The sequence below is a fragment of the Heptranchias perlo genome, chromosome 13 (genome assembly GCF_035084215.1).
Source record: "Heptranchias perlo isolate sHepPer1 chromosome 13, sHepPer1.hap1, whole genome shotgun sequence".
Taxonomy (NCBI): domain Eukaryota; kingdom Metazoa; phylum Chordata; class Chondrichthyes; order Hexanchiformes; family Hexanchidae; genus Heptranchias; species Heptranchias perlo.
Genome location: NC_090337.1, coordinates 29,638,532 through 29,663,238, shown reverse-complemented (window position 1 = coordinate 29,663,238; position 24,707 = coordinate 29,638,532). Strand labels below are relative to the sequence as shown.

Here is a 24,707-nt window from a genome sequence, read left to right as displayed (position 1 = left end):
TTCCCTCCCCTTTTATTCACTTTTCTTTCCTTCCTCTCCATTCCAACTTCTTGCGTCACAATTGTAACAGTGCATCAAAACTAGGGCCTAACAACAAAACTACTTTACCTCTGACCTGTATCACGTGCTTCTTTGCTTCCATCCACAATGTAAATTTTGTCCAAAATGGATTAAAAAAAAACTTGAGAAAAATTCTCAATTGCAAAAATTATGTACCACACAAATGAAATAAATTATTTAGGTAAAAATAATTCTCTTGTGATGTTGCACTGGAGAACTCACCCTTTAGGCTTGTGAGTTGTGTGATGTGATTATGGCTGCACAATGTTTAGTTAATATTTAAACATTTGAACCAAAACAATAAACTTGCTTGGTCGAAGAGATGTCACAAGTGAGAAAATGTAATATGTCAGTCAGTTTTTCAGTTTCCAGCTAAAACCTACAAAGCTCCCAAATGAACAACTTTAAAAATAGTGTGCATTTACTAACATTAAAAAAAACTAAAATGCATTCTTTGAAATAATGATTTGAATAATAATAATTTTACTTTTAATGACACTCGGTTATGTTTCTGCCTTTCTCCAAATGAATATAAAGAAAAAAATTACTGCCCAGGACCATTATTTGCAACACTGGCAATATCTCTGTGTTTGGACTGAACACGGGTGGTCAGATAAAGTGAGTAAAGTTGAGATATGTGATGATTTTTAACACTTTTAATAGAAGGCGCCATGAAAAATGAAAATACCACAAAAGAAAAAATGGCCAAACCAAGCACTGAAAATCTGCAAAAATAAAGGGGGTAATTTTAACCTAACCAGCCGGGCAGGAAGCTGACGGGATCGGGTTGGTCAGATCGAGTTGACTTCAATGGAGAGTAAAATCAGGCACAGTGTAAAATGGGCAACTGACTCAATCCCTTCAGTTTCCCGCTGGGTGGGTTAGGTTAAAATTACCTGTAAACACTCAAAACCAGAAAACCTATTCACAACATGGAATGATTACATTTTAAAAGCTAGTTTCTATTTATGATGTAAATGTTTATTTTTTGCATCTATATTTGCAGCATGAGCCAATTCACCCTACCACTACCGTCACCCTCCCGCACACAAAATAAAATTTAAATGCTGAATTATTCAGAAAAAAGTAACATGAAGGAAGTAATTTGGTTGAATGGGAGTGAATCAATTTTTCAATCGATAAATCTGTTTTTACAATGTGAAGGATGATTGCCAATTTTTGTGCACTTTGATTACACGTTAAAACATTTTAAAGAATTAATTATTGTTTATAAAAGGCCCCCAAATTCCTGGAGGGCGGAATGAGTAGAGAAGTTGGCCATTGGGCCAGAAATTGGGGCAGGATCCAATTCTGCTAGCTCTCCACCCCTTTATGTTTGTTCGCTGGGAAATTCTGACAGAAGGAGGTGGGCACTTCTTGTGCTCTCTACCATCTGTTGTGACGTCACTCAACGAGATGGGACTGACAGCATGATATCTCTTGCCAGAAATGTTGTCACGTTCACCTGAAAGTTCACCTGCATGAGGCAGGCATACGTACTACAACAATTATGTAGCAGTGGAGGTCTAATCTTGGTTACCCAGTGTAAATCAATTCTCTGTGATCAAATGCCATTAGAACAGTGGCTACAAAGAATTTGCTACCCATTAAAAAAGAATTCAAACCTTTGGCCAAAATGACCAACTTCCCCTACCACCTCCCCCCACCAACCTGTTAGATTCTGCATCATTCTTTCAGTGATATGCAACTTCCACAGTGCAGGAATGCACGCAGCTTGATAGGTAGTAAGGAAACTATGGGGTAGATTTTCAACTTGCCTCTAGGGCGTAAAATTGGTGTCGTGGATCGTCCACCTGTGATGTTCAGCAAGCAGGTCTACCCCACACATTGTGCAGAAGGAAGCAGCTGTGTCTTACCTGCTCAAGGATAAGACGTGAGAGACCACAGTGACCAGGTGGAACAAGCTTCTACAAGTATGTAAAAAGGAAGAGAGTAGCAAAAGTAAACGTTGGTCCCTTAGAGGCTGAGACAGGAGAAATTATAATGGGGAATCAGGAAATGGCAGAGACGTTAAACAAATATTTTGTATCTGTCTTCACAGTAGAAGACACAAAAAGCATACCAAAAATAATGGGGAACCAAGGGGTAAATGAGAGTGAGGAACTTAAAACAATTAATATCACCAGAGAAAAAGTACTCGATAAACTAATGGGATTAAATGCCAACAAATCCCCTGGATCTGATGGCCTACATCCATGGGTTCGAAAAGAGGTGGCTGCAGAGATAGTGGATGCATTGGTTATGATCTTCCAAAATTCTCTAGATGCTGGAATGGTCCCAGTGGAGTGGAAGGATGCAAATGTTACCCCCCTATTCAAGAAGGGAAGGAGAGAGAAAACAGGGAACTACAGGACAGTTAGCCTTACATCGGTCGTCGGGAAAATGCTGGAATCCATTATTAAGGAAGTGGTAACAGGGCACTTAGAAAGTCATAATATGATTAGGCAGAGTCAACATGGTTTTTATGAAAGGTAAATAGTGTTTGACAAATGTATTAGAGTTTTTTGAGGATGTAACTAGCAGGATAGATAAAGGAAAACCAGTGGATGCAGTATATTTGGATTTTCAAAAGACATTCAATAAGGTGTCGCATAAAAGGTTGTTACACAAGGTAAGCGCTCATGGGGTTGGGGGTAATACATTAGCATGGATAGGGGATTGGTTAAAGGACAGAAAACAGAGAGTAGGGATAAACGGGTCATTTTCAGGTTGGCAGGCTGTAACTAGTGGGGTGCCGCAAGGATCGGTGCTTGGACCTCAGCTATTTACAATCTATATTAATGACTTAGATGAAGGGACCGAGTGTAATGTATCCAAGATTGCTGACGATACAAAACAATGTGGGAAAGTAAGCTATGAGGAAGACACAAAGAGTCTGCAAAGGGATCTAAACAGGTTAAGTGAGTGGGCAAGAAGGTGGCAGATGGAGTATAATGTGGGGAAATGTGAGATTATTCACTTTGGTAGGAAGAATAGAAAAACAGAATATTTTTTAAATGGTGAGAAGCTATTGAATGTTGGTGTTCAGAGACACTTGGGTGTCCTCGTACAAGAAACACAAAAAGTTAGTATGCAGGTACAGCAAGCAATTAGGAAGGCAAATGGCATGTTGGCCTTTATTGCAAGGTGGTTGGAGTACATGAGTAAGGAAGTCTTACCACAGTTGTACAGGGCATTGGTGAGACCTCACCTGCAGTGCTGTGTACAGTTTCGGTCTCCTTATCTAAGGAAGGGTATACTGGCCTTAGAGGCGGTGCAGTGGAGGTTCACTAGATTAATTCCCGGGATGAGAGGGTTGTCCTATGAAGAGAGGTTGAGTAGAATGGGCCTATATTCCCTGGAGTTTAGAAGAATGAGAGGTGGTCTCACTGAAACATATAAGATTATGAGGGGGCTTGACAGGGTCGATGCTGAGAAATTGTTTCCCTGGCTAGAGAGTCTAGAACTAGGGGGCATAATCACAAGATACAGCGTCGGCCATTCAAGACTGAGATGAGGAGGACTTTCTTCACGCAGAGGGTTGTGAATCTTTGGAATTCTCTACCAAGAGGGCTGTGGATGCTGAGTTATTGAATATATTCAAGGCTGAGATGGATAGATTTTTGGAATCCAGGGGAATCAAAGGACATGGGTATCGGGCGGGAAAATATAGTTGAGGTCGAAGATCAGCCATGATCTGATTGAATGGCGGAGCAGGCTTTAGGGGCCATATGGCCTACTCCTGCTCCTATTTCTTATGTTCTTAAGTGAGCCATTTATTAGGTGAGGCCAACTTAACTAGGTGGCAGACAGAAAGGTGGAGGAAGCCCGTGGTGCAACCAGGAACAGCATCTAGCTACCGTCCAGGGACAAAGCTAGGATTTTTGGTGGACTGACCGCAGGGGCTGCTCTGGCAATTCGGGGCCCATCTTGGCGTACGCTTGGGCGTACTCTGCCACATAACACAGAGGCTTCACAAGTGAGCCGTAGGGCTCTCACGTGAGGGACCTACACATTGGTAGGGAGTTGTTTCACATGTCGGGATTTTATTGACCGATTTACCAATTTGGACACATGCTCAAACTCTCAGTGCCACAGTTGCTTCAGGGCTGCATTATGGTGCACCCTGTGCACAGGCCACCAAGCAAGCCTCAGTGCCCATAACAGTGGTCATGCTGCCGTCCAATGGGCAACAGTTCTAAGGATGCAAAAAATCCTATTATCAATCCCATAGTTCTCTTTCTTCAAATTGCTTTTGCTGATCAGAACATCCTAGTATGTTATTTTTTGGTGGTTTGTCACATGATGCTGACTGGAGTCAACATTTTAGTCTCCTGGAAAACCTGAAAAAGAATCACAAAATTGAGGCAGGCTGGTTAAATTGACTGAATGGCCCCAATATTTCTGGGAAGGCGAGGAGGGTGCAAGAGAGGCCGAAAACGGCTGAAGAACCCGGCAAGGCCGGGGACACGGAGATCGTGCCGAATTTACAGCAGGATCTCATTATAATTATTTCTTCCGTTAACCGCTTGGCAGCTGGCCAAATTGACAACCTGGTCCCTTAGGGATGGTCCCCTACAACTGGGGAGGGGGGGTGGAATGTCGGCTTTTGGATCTTGCGGGGGTGGGGTAGTCGGCTCGATCGCAGCATGGAGGTTGGTGTTCGGACCTTGTGTGGGGGGGTGGGATCGGCCGCGATCGGCAGAGGGCTTCCGTGAGGGTCCAGGGAGAGCACTCCTGCTCCTTCTGGCCCTCAAGGAGTGCTGGAAAAGGCAGTTACCTCGTGGAGCCTGCAGCTCCCGCCTTCCTTTCACTGCTGAGTTTCCCGACCACTGGGAAACCCAAACAGCAACTGTAAAATTTAAATGTGGCTCCCAATTGCACTGTCGGAGCCCGTTTTAAATATGTTAATGAAGTGTCTCGCATCTCCACGGTGCAACACTCAGATGCCACAAAACTGCCCGCCATAAAAATGGCAATGGGTACGTACGCAGCGGGTTGGGAACGTGCTCCCTGTTTAACCAACCTCCCCTCCCCCACTGACCCTCTCCCACCTGTTGTGGGGGTGTTGATATCGGGGCCAATGTTTCTAGTGTTTGACTAATCTGACTTCCCCCACAGAGACATAGGAGACTTTGCCCCAAAGCTTTGGCATTAAGAAGTTGAACACAAAGAATCTTTAACTGGGAAAAATGAACTGGCACAATGGTACAAGTACAGGTATTGAGCTTTATACAAGATGGGAGTAGGAGAGCACAAGCAACACTGCCCATATGGAACATTATGATGACATTTTCACATCCCTGCTCATTGCATAATTTTCTTGGAACCTATCAAACCAGGCTATTCTTCTAAGATGTTTAGAGGATGTGAAATGAAGATTGATTCCACTCGTAATATCTAGATTTAAATTCAGATTCCAGTAGTGGCAGGGAAATGTTCTAACTCACTGTACCATTCACTCTTCAAATTGAGTTTGTTTTTTAAATGCACAATACAGCGTTACTCTATTTAATAACCAGACATCTGAGCACGATCTTGCCTATCTACATAAAGTGGCATCTGTAGTTTTCCTCCAATTATTGTATTATGTTTTTTCTCCTTTTAATAGACCTAAAATCTTTATTGTGAATTTACCTTTTCACTTTCTTCATCTTGCCCAAGATAAAGAGTACGCTCTGGCAGTGTGAGTCCATCTTGGTCAATCTGTAAAACAATGTAATATATTACACTTTTACATTTCATTAATCTCACATGTTAATTATGGCTTTTCTACAAAAAGATGCATGGTCCTTCAGTTAATAATTTTTTCAGTAGCTATTTGAAACAAATGCTCCATCTCTCACAAGGCGAATTAATATTTGTGAATATTCAAAAGGCTAACAATGGGTTGGATCCTACATTACTAATGATCTGCTCGTAGGCTTTAGCAGCAACATTTTTTAAAAATGTGCATCAAAATAATTGTTGCTGGATTATAAAAAGTGGGATTCTCAAAGACTGGAAAAAGAATAGTGGGTTTTCTCAGTTTTACAGTACAAAGATAAAACATGACCAGGAATAAATGCAAGAACATTTCATGACAAAAACCATACCTTATTTTTCCATAATCCAATGAAGACTAGAACTAAAATCTATTATCAGTTGTACATCTTATCTGAATTTTATGAGGATAAAATTTCAATGCTCAACGCATTGTGGCCCTCTATCAAATGATAATTGGGCTATACTTATGTCTGGAGATAACATTAATGTGTGATACAATACAGATATATTAAACTTTTATTCAGATAACAAAATTAAATTATCTCATGACTAAAAAACACTGGGGTATATTTTGCCCTTCAAAGAGAATTTTTTTATTCCATTATTTTTTTTCTATCATCAATCATAATGGCAGCCAGTGGGTGTTATCCTTCTGTCAGATTCATGAAATATGAATTTAAGTACTCTAATGGCAGAAAACTGGTCAATCACAATGTACCTGTAATTATACTGGTTTCATATTTGTCAAGCAACTAATTAGCTGCTTAACTGGTCTCAGTCCCAAACGTCATTAATCCACTGTGTAGTGGCAGCAGTACACAAAACTGAAACACTTACAAATATCAGATTGAAATGTTTGGAACTTCTGATTTACTGACCATACTATGGAGTTTCAAGTAGATATCATGGAGATACTGCAGGCACACTGAAGAATGAATGAAGTTCCATAATTAGCAAATGACCCACCTGTCTGGATATGGAGATGAACGCCCAGTATGGAATTGGATTTACATATTTGTTGTTCAAGAAACTAATTTTAATAAATGCAGTACATTTAATTAAAATTTTTCTTCTTAAATGTCATTTTAATATGTCTACAGTTGTAGTGTTAGTCATATAGCAGAAATTAAACTGATAATTTTTATCAATATTCTATAACACCTGCTTGTATCACAACTATTTATTGATTGATATTCATGCAAACTATATCATATGTTTAATTTTACAAAAATAACTACAATCCAGTAATTAAATGAAAGTATTCACAGTTGCAACTGAGAATCACTGAGGATTTAAAGTCGAACAAATGTAACATTAGTAGTTTCATAAACTATTTCTCATATCATAAGATTTGTAAAGTATCTAGTGTGCTAATAATATACACGATGGTAAATATATTTGTTTGCTTATATACTTAAATATTTGCACCAGGATTGCAACTCCTCCCCCTCCACCCACCCTCTAATTTTTCTCCCCTCTCTTCCAAAGATAGCAACTCAGCTGGGCACAGCTTTATTGGCAGGTCAGGCACCCTGTTTCTACGATAAATGTCCTTGAAGGAAGGAGGTAAGGAAGTTTACCTGAAAGTTCTGAAGGATCAAGAGAACGGCAAAACCAATTGAATAATTCCAGAGCTTTTGAAGGATTAAGAGATAAAATCAAACAGGAGTGGAGTTAAATATTCCAAAGGAGGACGAGAAAGGAAACCAAAGAGAAGAGATGAAAAATCTGAAGGACAGACAGAAAGAGACAGATTGAGAGACAGAGTTAAATTCACAGGGCAGCAGGGCTGGTAGGTCTCAATTAGATTTCAGATGGGTCATCTGAACGAGCATGCTGGAGACAATGAAAGATAGTTTGACATTCCATCGGTCATTCACACTCATTCGAGTTGAGGCAACTCTATCCAGTTGAACTCAGCAGGTGTCATTGCTAAGTTCGGCTGGTGGATTCTGTTCTGGGGGAGGGTAGTCAGTTTGACTGAAAGCTGGCACTTGTGTCAGGCTTTTAAACGGAATTGCAAAAGCTAGGTGCGAATTGGCAGCAAAGGGCTGCATGAAGGATGGAATACTGGAAAGAGGAGTTAGAAAATCAGCTTTAAATCAAACAAGATGATCCAGTGAAGTAGCAGTGTAGTGTCTTCATTACATTTATATTATTATGCAAAGACAAGATATATTGATGTAAGTAAGTGAATCTGATTGTAACTGTTGAGAACATAAGAAATCGGAGGAGGAGTAGGTCATACGGCCCTTCAAGCTGCTCCGCCATTCAATAGTCACTATAAGAATAAAACCGCATGGACCACCCGGCATCGGACCATTGGACACTGGACACTGGACACGACAAAGGCAAACCAAGCCCAGTCAACCCTGCAAAGTCCTCCTCACTAACATCTGGGGACTTGTGCCAAAATTGGGACAGCTGTCCCACAAACTAGTCAAGCAACAGCCTGACATAGCCATACTCGTAGTATCATACCTTTCAGCCACCATCCCTGACTCTTCCATCACCATTCCTGAGTATGTCCTGTCCCACCAGCAGGACAGACCCAACAGCGGCGGCGGTACAGTGATATACAGTCAGGAGGGAGTGGCCCTGGGAGTCCTCAACATTGACTCTGGTCCCCATGAAATCTCATGGCATCAGGTCAAACATGGGCAAGGAAATCTTCTGCTGATTACCACCTACCGCCCACCCTCAGCTGATGAATCAGTCCTTCTCCATGTTGAGCAGTAGTTGGAGGAAGCACTGAGGGTAGCAAGGGCACAGAATGTACTCTGGGTGGGGGACTTCAATGTCCATCACCAAGAGTGGCTTGGTAGCACCACTACTGACCGAGTTGGCCGAGTCCTGAAGGACATAGCTGCCAGACTGGGCCTGCGGCAGGTGGTGAGCGAACCAACACAAGGGAAAAACCTACTGACCTCGTCCTCACCAATCTACCTGTTGCAGATGCATCTGTCCATGACGGTATTGGTGGGAGTGACCATCGCACAGTCCTCGTGGAGACGACGTCCCATCTTCACACTGAGGACACCGTCCAACGTGTTGTGTGGCACTATCACCATGCTAAATGGGATAGATTCAGAACAGATCTAGCAGCTCAAAACTGGGCATCCATGAGGCACTGTGGGCCATCAGCAGCAGCAGAATTGTATTCCAGCACAATCTGTAACCTCATGGCCTGGCATATTCCTCACTCTACCATTACCAACAAGCCAGGGGATCAACCCTGGTTCAATGAGGAGTGTAGAATAGCATGCCAGGAGTAGCACCAGGCATACCTAAAAATGAGGTGCCAACCTGGTGACGCTACAACTCAGGACTACATGCATGCTAAACAGTGGAAGCAACATACTATAGACAGAGCTAAGCGATTCCACAACCAACAGATCAGATCAAAGCTCTACACATCCAGTCGCGAATGGTGGTGGACAATTAAACAACTAATGGGAGGAGGAGGCTCTGTAAACATTCCCATCCTCAATGATGGCAGAGTCCAGCACGTGAGTGTAAAAGACAAGGCTGAAGCGTTTGCAACCATCTTCAGCCAGAAGTGCCAAGTGGATGATCTATCTCGGCCTCCTCCCGATATCCCCACCATCACAGAAGCCATTCTTCAGCCAATTCGATTCACTCCACGTGATATCAAGAAATGGCTGAGTGCACTGGATACAGCAAAGGCTGTGGGGCCCGACAACATCCCAGCTGTAGTGCTGAAGACTTGTGCTCCAGAACTAGTCACGCCTCTAGCCAAACTGTTCCAGTACAGCTACAACATTGGCATCTACCCGACAATGTGGAAAATTGCCCAGGTATGTCCTGTCCACAAAAAGCAGGACGAATCCAATCCGGCCAATTACCACCCCATCAGTCTACTCTCAACCATCAGCAAAGTGATGGAAGGTGTCGTCGACAGTGCTATCAAGGGGCACTTATTGACAATAAACTGCTCACCGATGCTCAGTTTGGGTTCCGCCAGGACCACTCGGCTCCAGACCTCATTACAGCCTTGGTCCAAACTTGGACAAAAGAGCTGAATTCCAGAGGTGAGGTGAGAGTGATTGCCCTTGACATCAAGGCAGTATTTGAACGAGTGTGGCACCAAGGAGCCCTAGTAAAATTGAAGTCAATGGGAATCAGGGGGAAAACTCTCCAGTGGCTGGAGTCATACCTAGCACAAAGGGAGATGGAAGTGGTTGTTGGAGGCCAATCATCTCAGCCCCAGGGCATTGCTGCAGGAGTTCCTCAGGGCAGTGTCCTAGGCCCAACCATCTTCAGCTGCTTCATCAATGACCTTCCCTCCATCATAAGGTCAGAAATGGGGATGTTTGCTGATGATTGCACAGTGTTCAGTTCCATTCTCAACCCCTCAGATAATGAAGCAGTTCGTGCCCGCATGCAGCAAGACCTGGACAACATCCAGGCTTGGGCTCATCAGTGGCAAGTAACATTTGCACCAGACAAGTGTCAGGCAATGACCATCTCCAACAAGAGAGAGTCTAACCACCTCCCCTTGACATTCAACGGCATTACCATCGCCGAATCCCCCACCATCAACATCCTGGGGATCACCACTGACCAGAAACTTAACTAGACCAGCCACATAAATACTGTGGCTACAAGAGGAGGTCAGAGGCTGGGTATTCTGCAGCGAGTGACTCACCTCCTGACTCCCGAAAGCCTTTCCACCATCTACAAGGCACAAGTCAGGAGTGTGATGGAATACTCTCCACTTGCCTGGATGAGTGCAGCTCCAACAACACTCAAGAAATTCGACACCATCCAGGACAAAGCAGCCCGCTTGAATGGCACTCCATCAACCACCCTAAACATTCACTCCCTTCACCACCAGCGCACAGTGGCTGCAATGTGTACCATCCACAGGATGCACTGCAGCAACTCGCCAAGGCTTCTTCGACAGCACCTCCCAAACCCGCGACCTCTACCACCTAGAAGGACAAGGGCAGCAGGCACATGGGAACAACACCACCTGCACATTCCCCTCCAAATCACACACCATCCCGACTTGGAAATATATCGCCGTTCCTTCATCGTCGCTGGATCAAAATCCTGGAACTCCCTTCCTAACAACACTGTGGGAGAACCTTCACCACACCGACTGCAGTGGTTCAAGAAGGCGGCTCACCACCACCTTCTCAAGGGCAATTAGGGATGGGCAATAAGTGCTGGCCTTGCCAGCGACATCCACATCCCGTGAACGAATTTTTAAAAAATAAGATCATGGCTGATCTTCGACCTCGACTCCACTTTCCTGCCCGATCCCCATATATCTCGATTCCCTTAGAGTCCAAAAATCTATTGATCTCAGTCTTGAATATACTCAACGACTGAGCATCCACTGCCCTCTGGGGTAGAGAATTCCAAACATTCACAGCCCTCTGAATGAAGAAATTTCTCATCTCAGTCCTAAATGTCCGACCCCTTATCCTGAGACTATGTCCCCTAGTTCTAGACTCTCCAGCCAGGGGAAACATCCTCTCAGCATCTAACCTGTCAAGCCCTCTTACAATCTTATATGTTTCAAAGAGATCACCTCTCATTCTTCTAAACTCGAGAATATAGGCCCATTCTACTCAATCTTTCCTCATAGGACAACCCTCTCATCCCAGGAATCTAGTTGTTCTGTATGGGAAGTAAAACAGATTAATGATTCATATTGAGTCTTGTCTCACTAAGTCAGAGAGTGTACCACTTTCTTCCCGGCGGAATGCATCTCGTCCATTGGCAACGTGCTGCTCAGCAGGTTGACTGCTATGTCTTGAGGCACATATTAGGGAATTATTGTTGGGATGGTTATGGTGCTGAGTCGAGTACCCCGTGGATCAGTGTTGGCGCCCCATATTGTTTTCAATTTACATTACATATCTGAATCCATGTTTGTTTGGTCTGCCTTCAGAAAGATTCAAGAGGCATGTGAGGACACAGACAAAAGATAGGAGTGTCTGTTCCAGATCACACGGGAATACTATTGTTACATCCTTGGATTATTCTATCGTACAAGTAGAGATAGGACAGTGTGAGTCAACTCCCATAAAGGTAAGATGATCAGATTGCTTTAGGGAGTGACTGACGCCAATGAACGCAAGAAGGTATTTACGGCAAGCCTGCATTTGTAATAGGATACTTATTAATTCATTTAATATCTTTCCAAAAAATCCTCGCACTTAGAAATTAATGAATTTGCATGAGTGAAATACAAACTATGCATCTCGCAAGAGTTGGATCAATAAGGGGGATAAAGCCAAATTCCCCGTGGTCCACTTAAATCTGCCACTGATTATTTTTCAACAATAACTACTAGCTGTGTTCACTGGTTAAAGTGTTCTGGTATGGTCTCATACATCATTCTGTTTTTTACCTCATCAGGTAATTTATCATACTACTTCATTTTTTTATCTCAAGATTTATGAGTCTGTTCCAGTCCTATTCCCAAGTGCCACCCATGGCTCGGTCCCACTCCCACTGATCCAGTTCTCAAGTGCTACCCACAGCGTGATCGTACTCCTGTGCCTGATCCAAGTGCCATTACAATGTTCCCTTAATCTGTATCCTCCTCTACTATTAACTTTCTCATGCATAGTCTCGCTCGTCAGAAGGATCACCAAGAAGGAATAAGTATTGTAACATCATTTTGGAAAATTATTTAAATACAAAGTTCCTTTTTAATTAGTGAGTGATTCTGAAGCTGCTGCTATTTTCCTGCAAAATGCTCTCTTGCTTTCTGAAAGCAGTTGTCACATAATATTGCTAAAAATTCAATAAACAGCCTCAAGACATAGCAGTCAACCTGCTGAGCAGCACATTGCCAATGCACGTGCCCATTTTGCCGGGAAGAAAGTAGTACACTCTATGAAAAGTATTGGAGGGGAGGGGGGCGGGGGGCGCGGTTGTTCACTTGTAACTCAGGTAAAATAACAGAATTGATTATCAAGAATAAACTTGAAGCTTACTTGTATAATAATAACTACGCAATCCAGGATGGATTCAGAATCAAAAAATCATAGAATGGTTACAGCACAGAAGGAGGCCATTCGGCCCATGAAGTCCGTGCCAGCTCTTTGTAAGAGCAATCCAGTTAGTCCCATTCCCCCGATCGTTTCCCCATAGCCCTGCAAATTATTTCCCTTCAAGTATTTATCCAATTCCTTTTTGAAAGCTATGACTGAATCTGCTTCCACCACCCTTTCAGGCCTTCACCTCCTTCCTAAAGTGCAGTGACCAGAAGGGGAAGATCTGCCTGACTAACCTCCTTAACTTTTTTTGAGGAAGTGACATCCCAAGTGTACTGTGTAAACCCCTACAATGTTGTGTATTTAGACTTCCAGAAAGCTTTTGGCAACATTCTGCACAGAAAACCTCTACTTAAGCTTAAAGCATTGGGGATTTGAGACAACATCTGGGAAAGGCTAAGAGATTCAATGAAGACTTGGAAGTAGCAGGCAATGTTAGGGAATTATTGCTGGAATGGTTATGGCGGTGGAGTAGTGCTGAGTCGAGTAACCGATGGATCAGTGTTGGCGCCCCATACTGTTTTTAATTTACATTACGTATCTGAACTCAGAAACTCATTGAAAACTGTTCAAATTCGCAGATGATACAAAACCACAAGCAGCAATTGGGAGACATAAGTGCGTCATGAATAAGGGTGAAGTTGAAAGAGATCAAGAAAGAAAGCACTTGTATTTATATAACAACTTCTCACATCTCTCAGAAATGTGCCAAGGTGCTTTATAGACAATTATTCACTTTGAAATGCAGTTATAAACACAAACATGTCAAGTGATTTTACACACAGCAATGTCCCACGAACAGCAGTGAAATGATTGACCCATCAATCTGTTTTGTTGGCATTGGTTGACGGATGAAGGATGACCAGCATACAACAAGAGCTCATATTATTTTTTTGAATAGTGCCATGTGATCTTCAACCACCAGAAAAGACAGTGGGGACCTTGATTTAACATCTCAGCCAAAGGACAGTACCCCTGATAATGCAGCAATCCTTCAGTATTACAATGAATTGTTAGACTGGATATTGTGGAATGGGGATTGAACCCACAATCTTCTGATTCAGAGGTAACAGTACTACCAAGTGAGCCAAGATGGCACTAGGATATTAGCAGACTTGACAATCAGTAGTCAACATTGCAAATAGAATAAAAGAAAAACTGCAAATACTGAAAATCTGACATAAAATAGAAAATGCAGGAAATACATTGCAGGTCAGTGAGCATCCGTAAAGAGAAAAGACAGATTATGACAGAGCAGTACACACCCATAACATCATAACCTGTCTTTTCTCTTTACAGATGCTGATTGACCTGCAGTGTTTTTCCAGCAATTTATGTTTTTATTTAAGCAAACAGAATGCTGGACTACATCGTTAGAACCACAGAATACAAGTTGAAGCAAGTCATGCTTAAACTGTACAATGCTCTGGTCAAATCAGACCTAGAATACTGAGTCCAATTCTGGTCACTGAAACATAAGAGAGGCAGATATTCAAGCTCTGGAGGTGGCACAGAGAAGAGCCGTAAAACTGATCCCTAACATCAGATGACTGAGTCATGAAGAAAGACTGAAGAATTTGGGTTTTTCAGCTTCAAGTGAGACAATTAAGAGGTAACCTTATAAAGGTATAGAAAATAGTAAGTAGTATAGGACACCACTTCAACTTAAACCAGGAGAGTAAGACAAGGGAGCACCAGTTCAAGAACAAAAGATACATTTTAGGATTGATGTAAAGAAGTTCTTCATCACACAAAGAATAAGCAACATTTGGAATGAACTTCTCACTAGAGCAGTGGAGGCAAAAACCTTGGAATTATTTAACAGGCAGTTGAATGGTACAACAGAGAAAATGTAAGTTTTTCTGGATAGATGAATTAAGTTGGGCCAAATGGCCTTTCCCATCTTTTTTTTTTATTCGTTCATGGGATGTGGGCGTCGCTGGCAAGGCCAGCATTTATTGCCCATTCCTAATTGCCCTTGAGAAGGTTGTTGTGAGCCGCCTTCTTGAACCGCTGCAGTCCGTGTGGTGAAGGTTCTCCCACAGTGCTGTTAGGTAGGGAGTTCCAGGATTTTGACCCAGCGACGATAAAGGAACGGCGATATATTTCCAAGTCGGGATGGGTGTGACTTGGAGGGGAATGTGCAGGTGGTGTTGTTCCCATGTGCCGGCTGCCCTTGTCCTAGGTGGTAGAGGTCGCAGGTTTGGGAGGTGCTGTTGAAGAAGCCTTGGCGAGTTGCTACAGTGCATCATGTGGATGGTACACACTGCAGCCACGGTGCGCCAGTAGTGAAGGGAGTGAATGTTTAGGGTGGTTGATGGGATACCAATCAAGCGGGCTGCTTTGTCCTGGATGGTGTCGAGCTTCTTGAGTGTTGTTGGAGCTGCACTCATCCAAGCAAGTGGAGAGTATTCCATCACACTCCTGACCTGTGCCTTGTTGATGGTGGAAAGGCTTTGTATCTTGTGTAAGTTTGAAATAAAGCACAAACAACCAGGGTGTGTTTGAAGGAGAACATTCCACACATGGAAAATAAATTTACCTCTGGCACCTTTTCAATAAGCTTATAATTTTGTATGGGTGGGGAGGGGCTGCAGAGAATATTAATCTCACTTATAATCAGTTTGACGTAACTGTACTCAAAACTTTATTAACATCTTTTTTTCTCTTTATCCCAGTGTCTGTGTGGAGTACTCAGGTAGGAGCACAAGTTTTTCTCTATACCACTCTCCTTCTCTGCTCTTCATAGCTTGCTTTCTTATTCCACCTTTTAAATATTTTGAATCAATCAAAAAAATCTAACTTTATTTCTTGCCACCTTTTCCCCTGAACAATCTCCATTGCTTTGTTCAAGGGCATTACCCTTTTACGTGCATGCAGGAGAATGGATAAGAGCTCACCTGGCTCCTATTAAATAAGATCTGTCACCACTGCCAACTGTACAAATCCTGCCTCACACACAATCTGGTGGTGTATATCACAGGGTACTAACAGAAATCAATCTCTGTGCAAAAGTGCAGCTTATCATTGTGTTCCTAAACATCACTGTACTAGGTTCCGAGCCATTCTCCATCTCTCAGCTGCCCAAACCCTTAAAGATCATACTCACTGGCTTGACAAGTCTATAGCCTGATAAACCCACAATCTTGATAAACCTCCAGTTCCAACAAATCCATAACTTCAATAAACAAAGTACAACCATTCAATGCAGTGGTGTGTTCCATTCAGCTTACAATGGGTTGAACTTCCTTTGGAGACATTCACATTGGATGATCAGGAGGATTCAAGGCAGCGAAGAAAATATACTCAGGCTACTTGTTACAAATTAGAGTCTGCCATAAATACCTTCTTCGGGTTCAGTGGCACCATTTGCTCCATTAAATGTTGTGAATGTCTTGATATTATGGGAGTTGATTCACATTGACCTATATTATACAGTAGTGTAACCTGGGGGTGTAACCATATTTTTGTCTCTTTTGCATGTGTAATTCTTCAATTTCTCTGAAGGGGAACCGAACAAACAATTGGTGAGATGAGGCCAGATGCGAATCGATAAGCTGCTTTATTCCAAAGGAAGATGAACATAGAGAATGGCAGTTATGATAGGATTCACTTAATTTAGACTGTACAACTTATTTTCAAGTAATAATACAAAATAAAAAACATGCCAAACATGCCATGCTTCCCCGCGTCAGCAAGTTGTCTTACTTGACTTAAACAAGATAAATTTGACCATACTCTTTTGCACTCCAACCTTTTCACAGCCTTTTGCTGTCTGACTACCCTTTTGTTTCAAAAAATTCTGTTTGACTGCCTATGTCTGTGTTTTTCATCTCTCACTGTTCACAGCCAGAAAAGAAAGCCCTGTCCGAGTATCCGGGAATAGTGACTCCCCATCACAATGGGTGTGAGGTGTTTATTGATTACTGAGACAAGCTGACTATTGCCTATTGTTTATAGTCTATGAGAAAACAATGTCAATGCTAGCTTATTAGCATCTTAACTACTTATCATCGTTAAGACCCCTTTTTTAAAACTTGTCTGTATGCACTATGTTTTAAAGCACAATATACAAGGGTAACATTTTTTCCAAATCCTTTCTGTGGAAAAATGGTCAAAAAATCCTGAAATGTGACACTCCCTTACTTAAAACAAAAACATAATTAAGTTTACTGAATAGATTCTTTTTTCTATTAAATAACTGTAACGATGAACTTTACCAAATGCTTTTCCCTAACTGTTAAATATCATATTGTGATGAACTTTACTGAACCAAAGGTAAGGCCTATACATATATATATATATATATATATTAGTTAGAGACAGGCAAACAGAGACAGAGAACTACATTTATATAGCACCTTTCATGACCACAGGAAGTTCTAAAGCACTTTTCAGTCAATGAATTACTTTTGAAATGTGTTCACAGTTGTTCACGGCAAACACAGCAGCCAATTTACACAGCACTGTACCACAAACAGCAATGAGAGGAATCACCAGTTAATTTGTTTCTGGTGGTGTTGGTTGAAGGATAATTGTTGGTGAGCACACCAATAGATTCCCCTGCTCTTTGTCAAATGATGCCATGGGACCTTTTACATCCACCCAAGTAGGCAGATGGGACCTCAGTTAAACTTCTCATCCAAAAGACGGCATCTCCCTCAGTACAGCACTGATTAAGTGCTCAAGTCCTGGAGTGGGGTTTAAAACCACAATCTTCTGTCAAAGAGGCAAGGATGCTACCACTGAGCCAAGGCTGACACAAATATATCAAGTTAGTACAAAACTTTACAGGGGCAGAATCAATGGTTACACAGAGTCATAGTGTGAGCACTTATTAACGAAGTCCACTTTAACCACCAGCTGTGCAAATCTTGCCCTTCCTTCTTATGATTTACCCTTATTCTGAATGGAAGTTCAAGACTCATTTTCCTTTCCATTCCTCCCAAAGCAAAATTACAAGTGTTTTTCAACACAGGTCTTTAATAAAGCTTTACAGTCATTAACAAACACTAAACTAGCCTCAGAGTTTGTCTCTACTCCTATTTTAGATTGGAAATAAAAAAAAGTCTGTTACTCTTTTTTGCTTACCAGTTTAGTCACATCTACTTTTTTCATTATCATTAACATCCAAAGCAACTATACCTCACTTTTTAAAAAAGCCTTGTCTGTCATAAACAACAAAACTGAAATTTATTTTTTGTTTTAGAAACGGCAAGAAGTCATACAGATTGTACTGACAGTGCTTATTTTAGCTGTTTATCAAATCAAATTTTTGTTAAAATTTGAAAATTATAGATTGTACTGTAAACCTTAACCATAGAACTTCTTTAGTTACGTCAATATGACTTTCACCACTTCAGAAACATTGGCTTCTAATTTAATTAATATATATCTTATATTGTCAGAGGTCCCATCTGCTCTCTCAGGTGGACGTAAAAGATCCCATGGCACTATTTCAAAGAAGAGCTGGGGAGTTCTCCCCAGTGCCCTGGCCAATATCACTAAGGCAGATTATCTGGTCATTATACCATTGCTGTTTGTGGTACCCTGCTGTGCACAAATTGGCTGCTGCATTTCCTACATTATAACAGTGACTACACTTCAAAATTTTTCATTGGTTGTAAAGCACTTTGGGACATCCTGAGGTCGTGAAAGGTGCAAGTCTTTCTTTTTTTCTTTTATTTAAATTTGTTTAAACAGTTTATTTTAATCCAGAATTGGTTTGTCCTTAAGGGTCTCTCCTAATTTGCAAATGACCATTTAGCATCAGTTCTCCGCTTTTCCTTACATAGCACACTGTTTTACTGAGATTCTAGTATACAAATGACACTGACCTAATGGGGGTGATTTTAAACCCCAAGAACGGGTGGGTTGGGAGTGGGTGGGAGTTGAAAATAGTTTTTTTTTGGGTCGCAACTGCAAAATTTTCGGACTTTGCATTCACAGTGGGAAGCCTGTACTTTTACTCACCGATGTTAAACCCGGAAATAAAGCCGGGTTGCTGTCGCGACCCAAAAAACAACTATTTTCAATTCCCACCCGTTCTTGCAGTTTAAAATCACCCCCAATAACTCACAACTGGTGAATTCAACAAAGTTAATATCAAATGGTTTCCAATATCCTATTCAGTTTATATAACACTTTTATTTTCTTATTGTATATTCCTACTTACTCATTTTTCAGGCTGGAATGCATTTTATCTATGCAGTAAAATGATAGCGTGATGTGTTTAAGATATGGTGGCCGAGCAATTTCAGTTAATCAGTGTTGAACATTCACAGTCTTAAACTATTTTTAAGGTTTTACCTTCTGCATATGGGCAACTTGAAGCCTGAAGCGTTTTATGAGACTGAAGTAAAAAAACTGCTGGGGGAAAGATTATGATGAGAATGGAAAAATATTGTGAGATATTTGGAGCATGAGCTGCAGCAAATATTAGTCTGGTGGCTTGCAGAGTGATTTTTTTGTCAGACTGGGTGACATACAACCAAAGGGAGATATGACAAATTATGCTGGGTTGGGGGAAAGAGACTGAAGTCAGCCGGATGAAGGGGTGCATTGTTGGGATGGGAACCTGGCCTGAAAGAAAACTGAGCTTCTACCAGGTACCCAGGGCAGAGAGAGACCAATGCTGCATGGGATCTGGAACAAGGAAAGTGGGTCCTAGATCAGAGAGAGACCAGAGCTGCATGAGTCATAAAGAGAACTGTTTCTCTACAACACCCAAGACAGTTCAGGAAAGATTATTGAACAGGACTTGGGGCAGGACAGACTAGTTGCTGCTATCCACTGAAAGACCATTTCCTCCACAGGATGTGTGACTCGAAGAGTCGATTGCTACCTATTAGGAAACAAAAATTTGCCACAGGTGGAAATCAATTGAAATGTGGGCCAGGTCAACAGTCCAGCATATGCACACAATTGAAGAAGGTGCTTATTTCTCCTACAATTGATGGAGACCAATATGTACAAATTCTTTACATAGCTTGTTAATACATTAAAACAATTATTTTATATACATGATACAATGACTATTCAACAAAAGCTGGACAATTTAATTTGCAGCAAAATATGCCAGCTGATGTTTGATGTTCTGAAGGCCTGAAAGTATCACCCAATATCTAATGTGTGGTTCACCCCAGCTAAAAGTAATAGTAAAGAGACAGTACATAAATCATAACTTATAGCTGATTTTATTTTTACGATCACTTGTTGGACAAAGATCTATATTTTATTCCATTTGTAAATGATATTTTGCTGCACTGTTACTTCATGCCAATTAAAATTATATTCTACCCATGTGAAATTGTTGTGCTGTATTACACAGACTGTTCTGACCGGGGAAGGGAGCTGTCACTTCTCAGACTTAATGATCCACTGAAGGCAGGTCTCCCCCTACGTTATGAGTCCCATGCCTGATAAAGGGCTATAATCAAAAGCTGTTCTGTAAACTCCTCTGTGCCAGGATTTTACTTTTTCTATGATTAAAAGGTGTCTGAACCCCCCCACTCCTGAACAAAATTATAGTAATATTAGTAATTTTGAGATAAAAGAGGATTGATGTTGTCATTAGAAATAGGAACAGGAGCAGGCCATTCAACCGCTCGAGCCTGTTCCGCCATTCAATTAGATCATGGCTGATCTGTATCCTAACTCCAATTAACCTCCTTGGTTCCGTAACCCTTGCCTAACAAAAACCTATCAATCTCAGTTTTGAAATTTTCAATTGACCCAGCCTCAACAGGTTTTTGGGGGAGAGAGATCCAGATTTCCACCACCCTTCATGTGAAGAAGTGCTTCCTGACATCACCCCTGAACTGTCAAACTCTAATTTTAAGGTTATTCCCCCTTATTCTGGACTCCCCCACCAGCGGAAATGGTTTCTCTCTCTCTACCCTATCAAATTCTTTAATCATCTTCAACACCTCAATTAGATCACCCTTAATCTTCTATACTCAAGGGAATACAAGTCTAGTCTATGCAACCTGTCCTCATAGTTTAACCCTTTTAGCCCCGGTATCATTCGGTGAATGTTCACTGTACCCCCTCCAAGGCCAATATATCCTTCCTGTGGTGTGATGCCTAGAATTGAACACTACTCCAGATACAGTCTAACCGGAGCTTTATATAACCGTAACATAACTTCTACCCCTTTGTATTCCAGCCCCCTTGAGATAAAGGCCAACATTCCATTCGTCTTTTAAATTATTTTTTGTATCTTCCACTAGCTTTGAGTGATGTCTGTACTTGGACCCCCAAATCTCTCTGCTCCTCCCAACTTCTCACCATTTAGAAGATCCCCTGATCTATCTTTCTTCGACCCAAAGTAGATGACCTCACACTTCCACATATTAAACTCCATCCACCGCAGTTTTGCCCACTCACTTAATCTATCAACGCCCCTTTGCAACTTTCTGATCCCAACTACATATTTACTGTGCCACCTAACTTAGTGTGTCATCAGCAAACTTGGATATATAGCATTCTACTCCTTCATCTAAGTCATTTATAAATATAGTGAATAGCTCAGGCTCCGGTACAGATCCCAGGGGGACACCACTAGTCACAACCTGCCAATTTGAGTACATACACATTATCCCTACTCTCTGTCTCCTACCTCCTAACCAATTCCCTACCCATGTTAATAGGTTACCTCCAATTCCACTCTCAGTCACTTGTGTGGAACCTTATTGAGTGCCTTCTGGAAATCCATAAAAATAACATCCATAGACACTCCCTTGTCTATCACTTTAGTTACCTTCTCAAAAAATTCAACTAGTTTGTTGGACATGACTTAACCTTTACAAATCCACTCCCACTCCAGCGCCCTTTCCCTAGCCCTGCATATTTTTTTCCTTTCAAGTACTTATCCAGTTCCCTTTTGAAGGCCATGATTGAATCTGCCTCCACCCCCCCCCCCCCCCACACACACACACACACGTGTATTCCAGATCCTAACCACTCGCTGTGTAAAATAAGTTTTTCCTCATGTCACCTTTGGTTCTTTTGCCAATCACCTTAAATCTATGCCCTCTGGTTCTTGACCAGTTCATATTTGTCCACTTTGTCCCTAATAACAGTCATGATGTGGAGATGCCGGTGATGGACTGGGGTTGACAATTGTAAACAATTTTACAACACCAAGTTATAGTCCAGCAATTTTATTTTAAATTCACAAGCTTTCGGAGGCTTCCTCCTTCGTCAGGTGAACGATGTGACATCACCTCGTTCACATCGTTCACCTGACGAAGGAGGAAGCCTCCGAAAGCTTGTGAATTTAAAATAAAATTGCTGGACTATAACTTGGTGTCCCTAATAACAGATTATAGTAACTTCCCACAGATTCCCACAGTTAGTGGGATAAATTGGATTCTAAATTGTGCGATGAAGATTAATTCAGCCTTATTGTGTAAATGGTCGAATGGGTACAGCAATTTAGGACGGAGTTTAGTTTGCGGATTGCAGTGTCTAGGTATGCCTTTGTTCCTTGACAGTAATCAAACGCGCATAATACTGAGCACATCGTAACTGGACTGTTATTGAGCACAGATTTTGTTCTCTTTCCTTTCTTTGCATTTTTGTTTTGCTTGTAAATGAGTTGAACTAGATTTAACCCCCACACTCTACATTGATGGACCGTTCCCCCAATAAAGATTTTGTCAATGATTCGAGCATCAAAACACTATACAACCCATGTGTGTACTTCCTAAACCTATGCTATTGGGTATCAATTGTTAAACCACGATTCACGCAGTATGAATGTGAATGTATGCAGTTAATTACATTTTACATATTTATATTTATTAATCGTAGAAAGGGCGGAATACGGAACAATTAAGCGAGCTAATGTCGGATACGTATATTTTCTCTTCTGCTTTTACATATTTCACAAGACTTACTCTGATCACATTCCGTGAAGAATTTTTATCGTCCACGTTCACATTCAAGGAGAAGAACACGGCTGTGCTGTACACTCCTTGCGTTTTATACAAAAGTTCACCAAAACTCCACCCTGCCTTCTTCCAGGTCCCAATGATGTCCCAACCCCCACAATCTTCGATAATGTCCAACATGGGTTTAGCCCCCAGCCGATCTATCTCTTTCAGATTGATGCACGATTTGTAAAACTGCTTGACTTTCCTCTCGGCAGATCTCCTGTAATATCTTTTCACCGGTTGCATCAGGAGCCGTTGCAATTTTGCTTCGTTTTGGTCGGCGATGGCAGTGACTGTCCCATAACTGAGTTTGTCCTCGGGAATTCCATGTCTTCTCAGCCAACCCCCGCACGAAAAGGTGTAAAAATCTTTGCACGGATCTATAGTGGGGTCAATGTTGTTTGCAATCAACCTGGCCGCCTTCGTAAAGGTTTTCTTGCGGCTGCAATCCTCCCGGCAGTGGCTTTCTTGCTCTGATGCGAAATACTTAAGGACGAGCATGCTAGCCAGAATGATGCAGAGCCCTGTTGCAAACACTAAACCAGAAAGCAGACAGATCTCCCTCTTGCTCCATCGCGATTCTCGCTTTCTACTTTTGCCATTCTTGTCATGCTTGCGAGAACTCAGGTGAAGATTTAAACCATTGTGCAGAGTCCCAGAGCTAAATTTATTCACGTACTTAACTTCTTGAAACTCGTCGTAATGAGCTGTCAATGAATAGGTCTTCTCCATAGTTCTTCAGAAACTACATCAATATCGTACTGGTCGACCTAGTCAGGAAATAAAAAAAGAACGGAATTGTTCTAACCCTACATCACTTTTTAAAAATCCGTTGCTCTCCCCGCACTGTGGATCTGGCAAGCATAAGGAACACCCGCTCAAATCCAGGGAGTGTGTGAGCTGAGCTGGCAGCACCTGCTGGAGCTCCCTGCAGCTCTATTAGTACTGATCGCAATGATTGACAGGCCTTCACTTTCCCGTTGATTGTAACTGCCAACACACTTCCCCGGACTGTACACCATTAATTATATCTGAAAAAGGCAACACTGTTGCAGATGCAGGAGCGTACGTGTACAATATGAGATAGTGAGATAGAATTGCACAGGTCTGAAGTACCAGGCACTTCACGTATTAGATTTCCAATATTCTGTTTCTTTGTAGTGTGGGGTTTTATCCTTTTATTGGTTTATTTTACTATAAACTTGCCCTAGCACCTCCTTAAATATGATAGCAAAACTTAGCAAAGGGAAATCTAGTAAGAACATTTAAAAAAACTTGATTAACTTTTTGATTAAAGTATAAGCTGTATATTAAAAAAAAACTTACCGATTTTTTTCATCCACGTCAGACCTCGGCAATGAGATAGTCTTCAGATTGACCCAAGTTGGATATTGTGCGTCACCGAGTTATGCTTGGGGGACAGTTCGACGTCGAATTACACAATTGGTTGTTATAATTAATTATGTGTCCGCCTTGACTGCTCGGTATCAGAAAACAGTACGCAGTTATTTTCAGTAATACCAATAATCAGTAATATCAACAATCAACACGACGGTATTTATATACCGAGCATGTTGCTGGTGCATAGTAAATTATAAATATTTACAATGTAGTAAACACATAAAAGAAAACTTTACTGCTTCAAGCTACCCATTGTTTTCGAGACATTTAGTCGAAAACCAATCTGTAGCTGTAATTATGAAAATGGCATGCATTATTCATAAAGCCCATGATTATAGTAGCGTTAATTGTTTTCTGGTTAATTGACTATTTCTTGATTTAAGAGAGACCATCATCAGTGATCCAAGCGAACGGGTTATCATTAACTGTCATTAAAAACTGGTTACATCTAGGAAAATGTTGCAGATGATTCGCTTTGGCCTAAGCTTAGATGATAGCGAAAGAC

The 24,707-nt window shown here is 41.6% G+C and overlaps 1 protein-coding gene across 1 annotated transcript in view; it reads right to left on the bottom strand.

Moving 5' to 3' along the window:
- The window catches only part of LOC137331046 (endothelin-converting enzyme-like 1), a 74,638-nt gene extending 51,105 nt beyond the window's left edge, over positions 1-23,533 (bottom strand). The window contains exons 1-2 of the mRNA XM_067994637.1: positions 22,766-23,533; positions 5,698-5,766 (exon numbers count right to left, since the gene is read on the bottom strand). Coding sequence (XP_067850738.1) covers positions 5,698-5,766; positions 22,766-23,533 — 837 coding nt within the window. The remainder of the gene's footprint in view (positions 1-5,697; positions 5,767-22,765) is intronic.
- Positions 23,534-24,707: the final 1,174 nt, after the last annotated feature.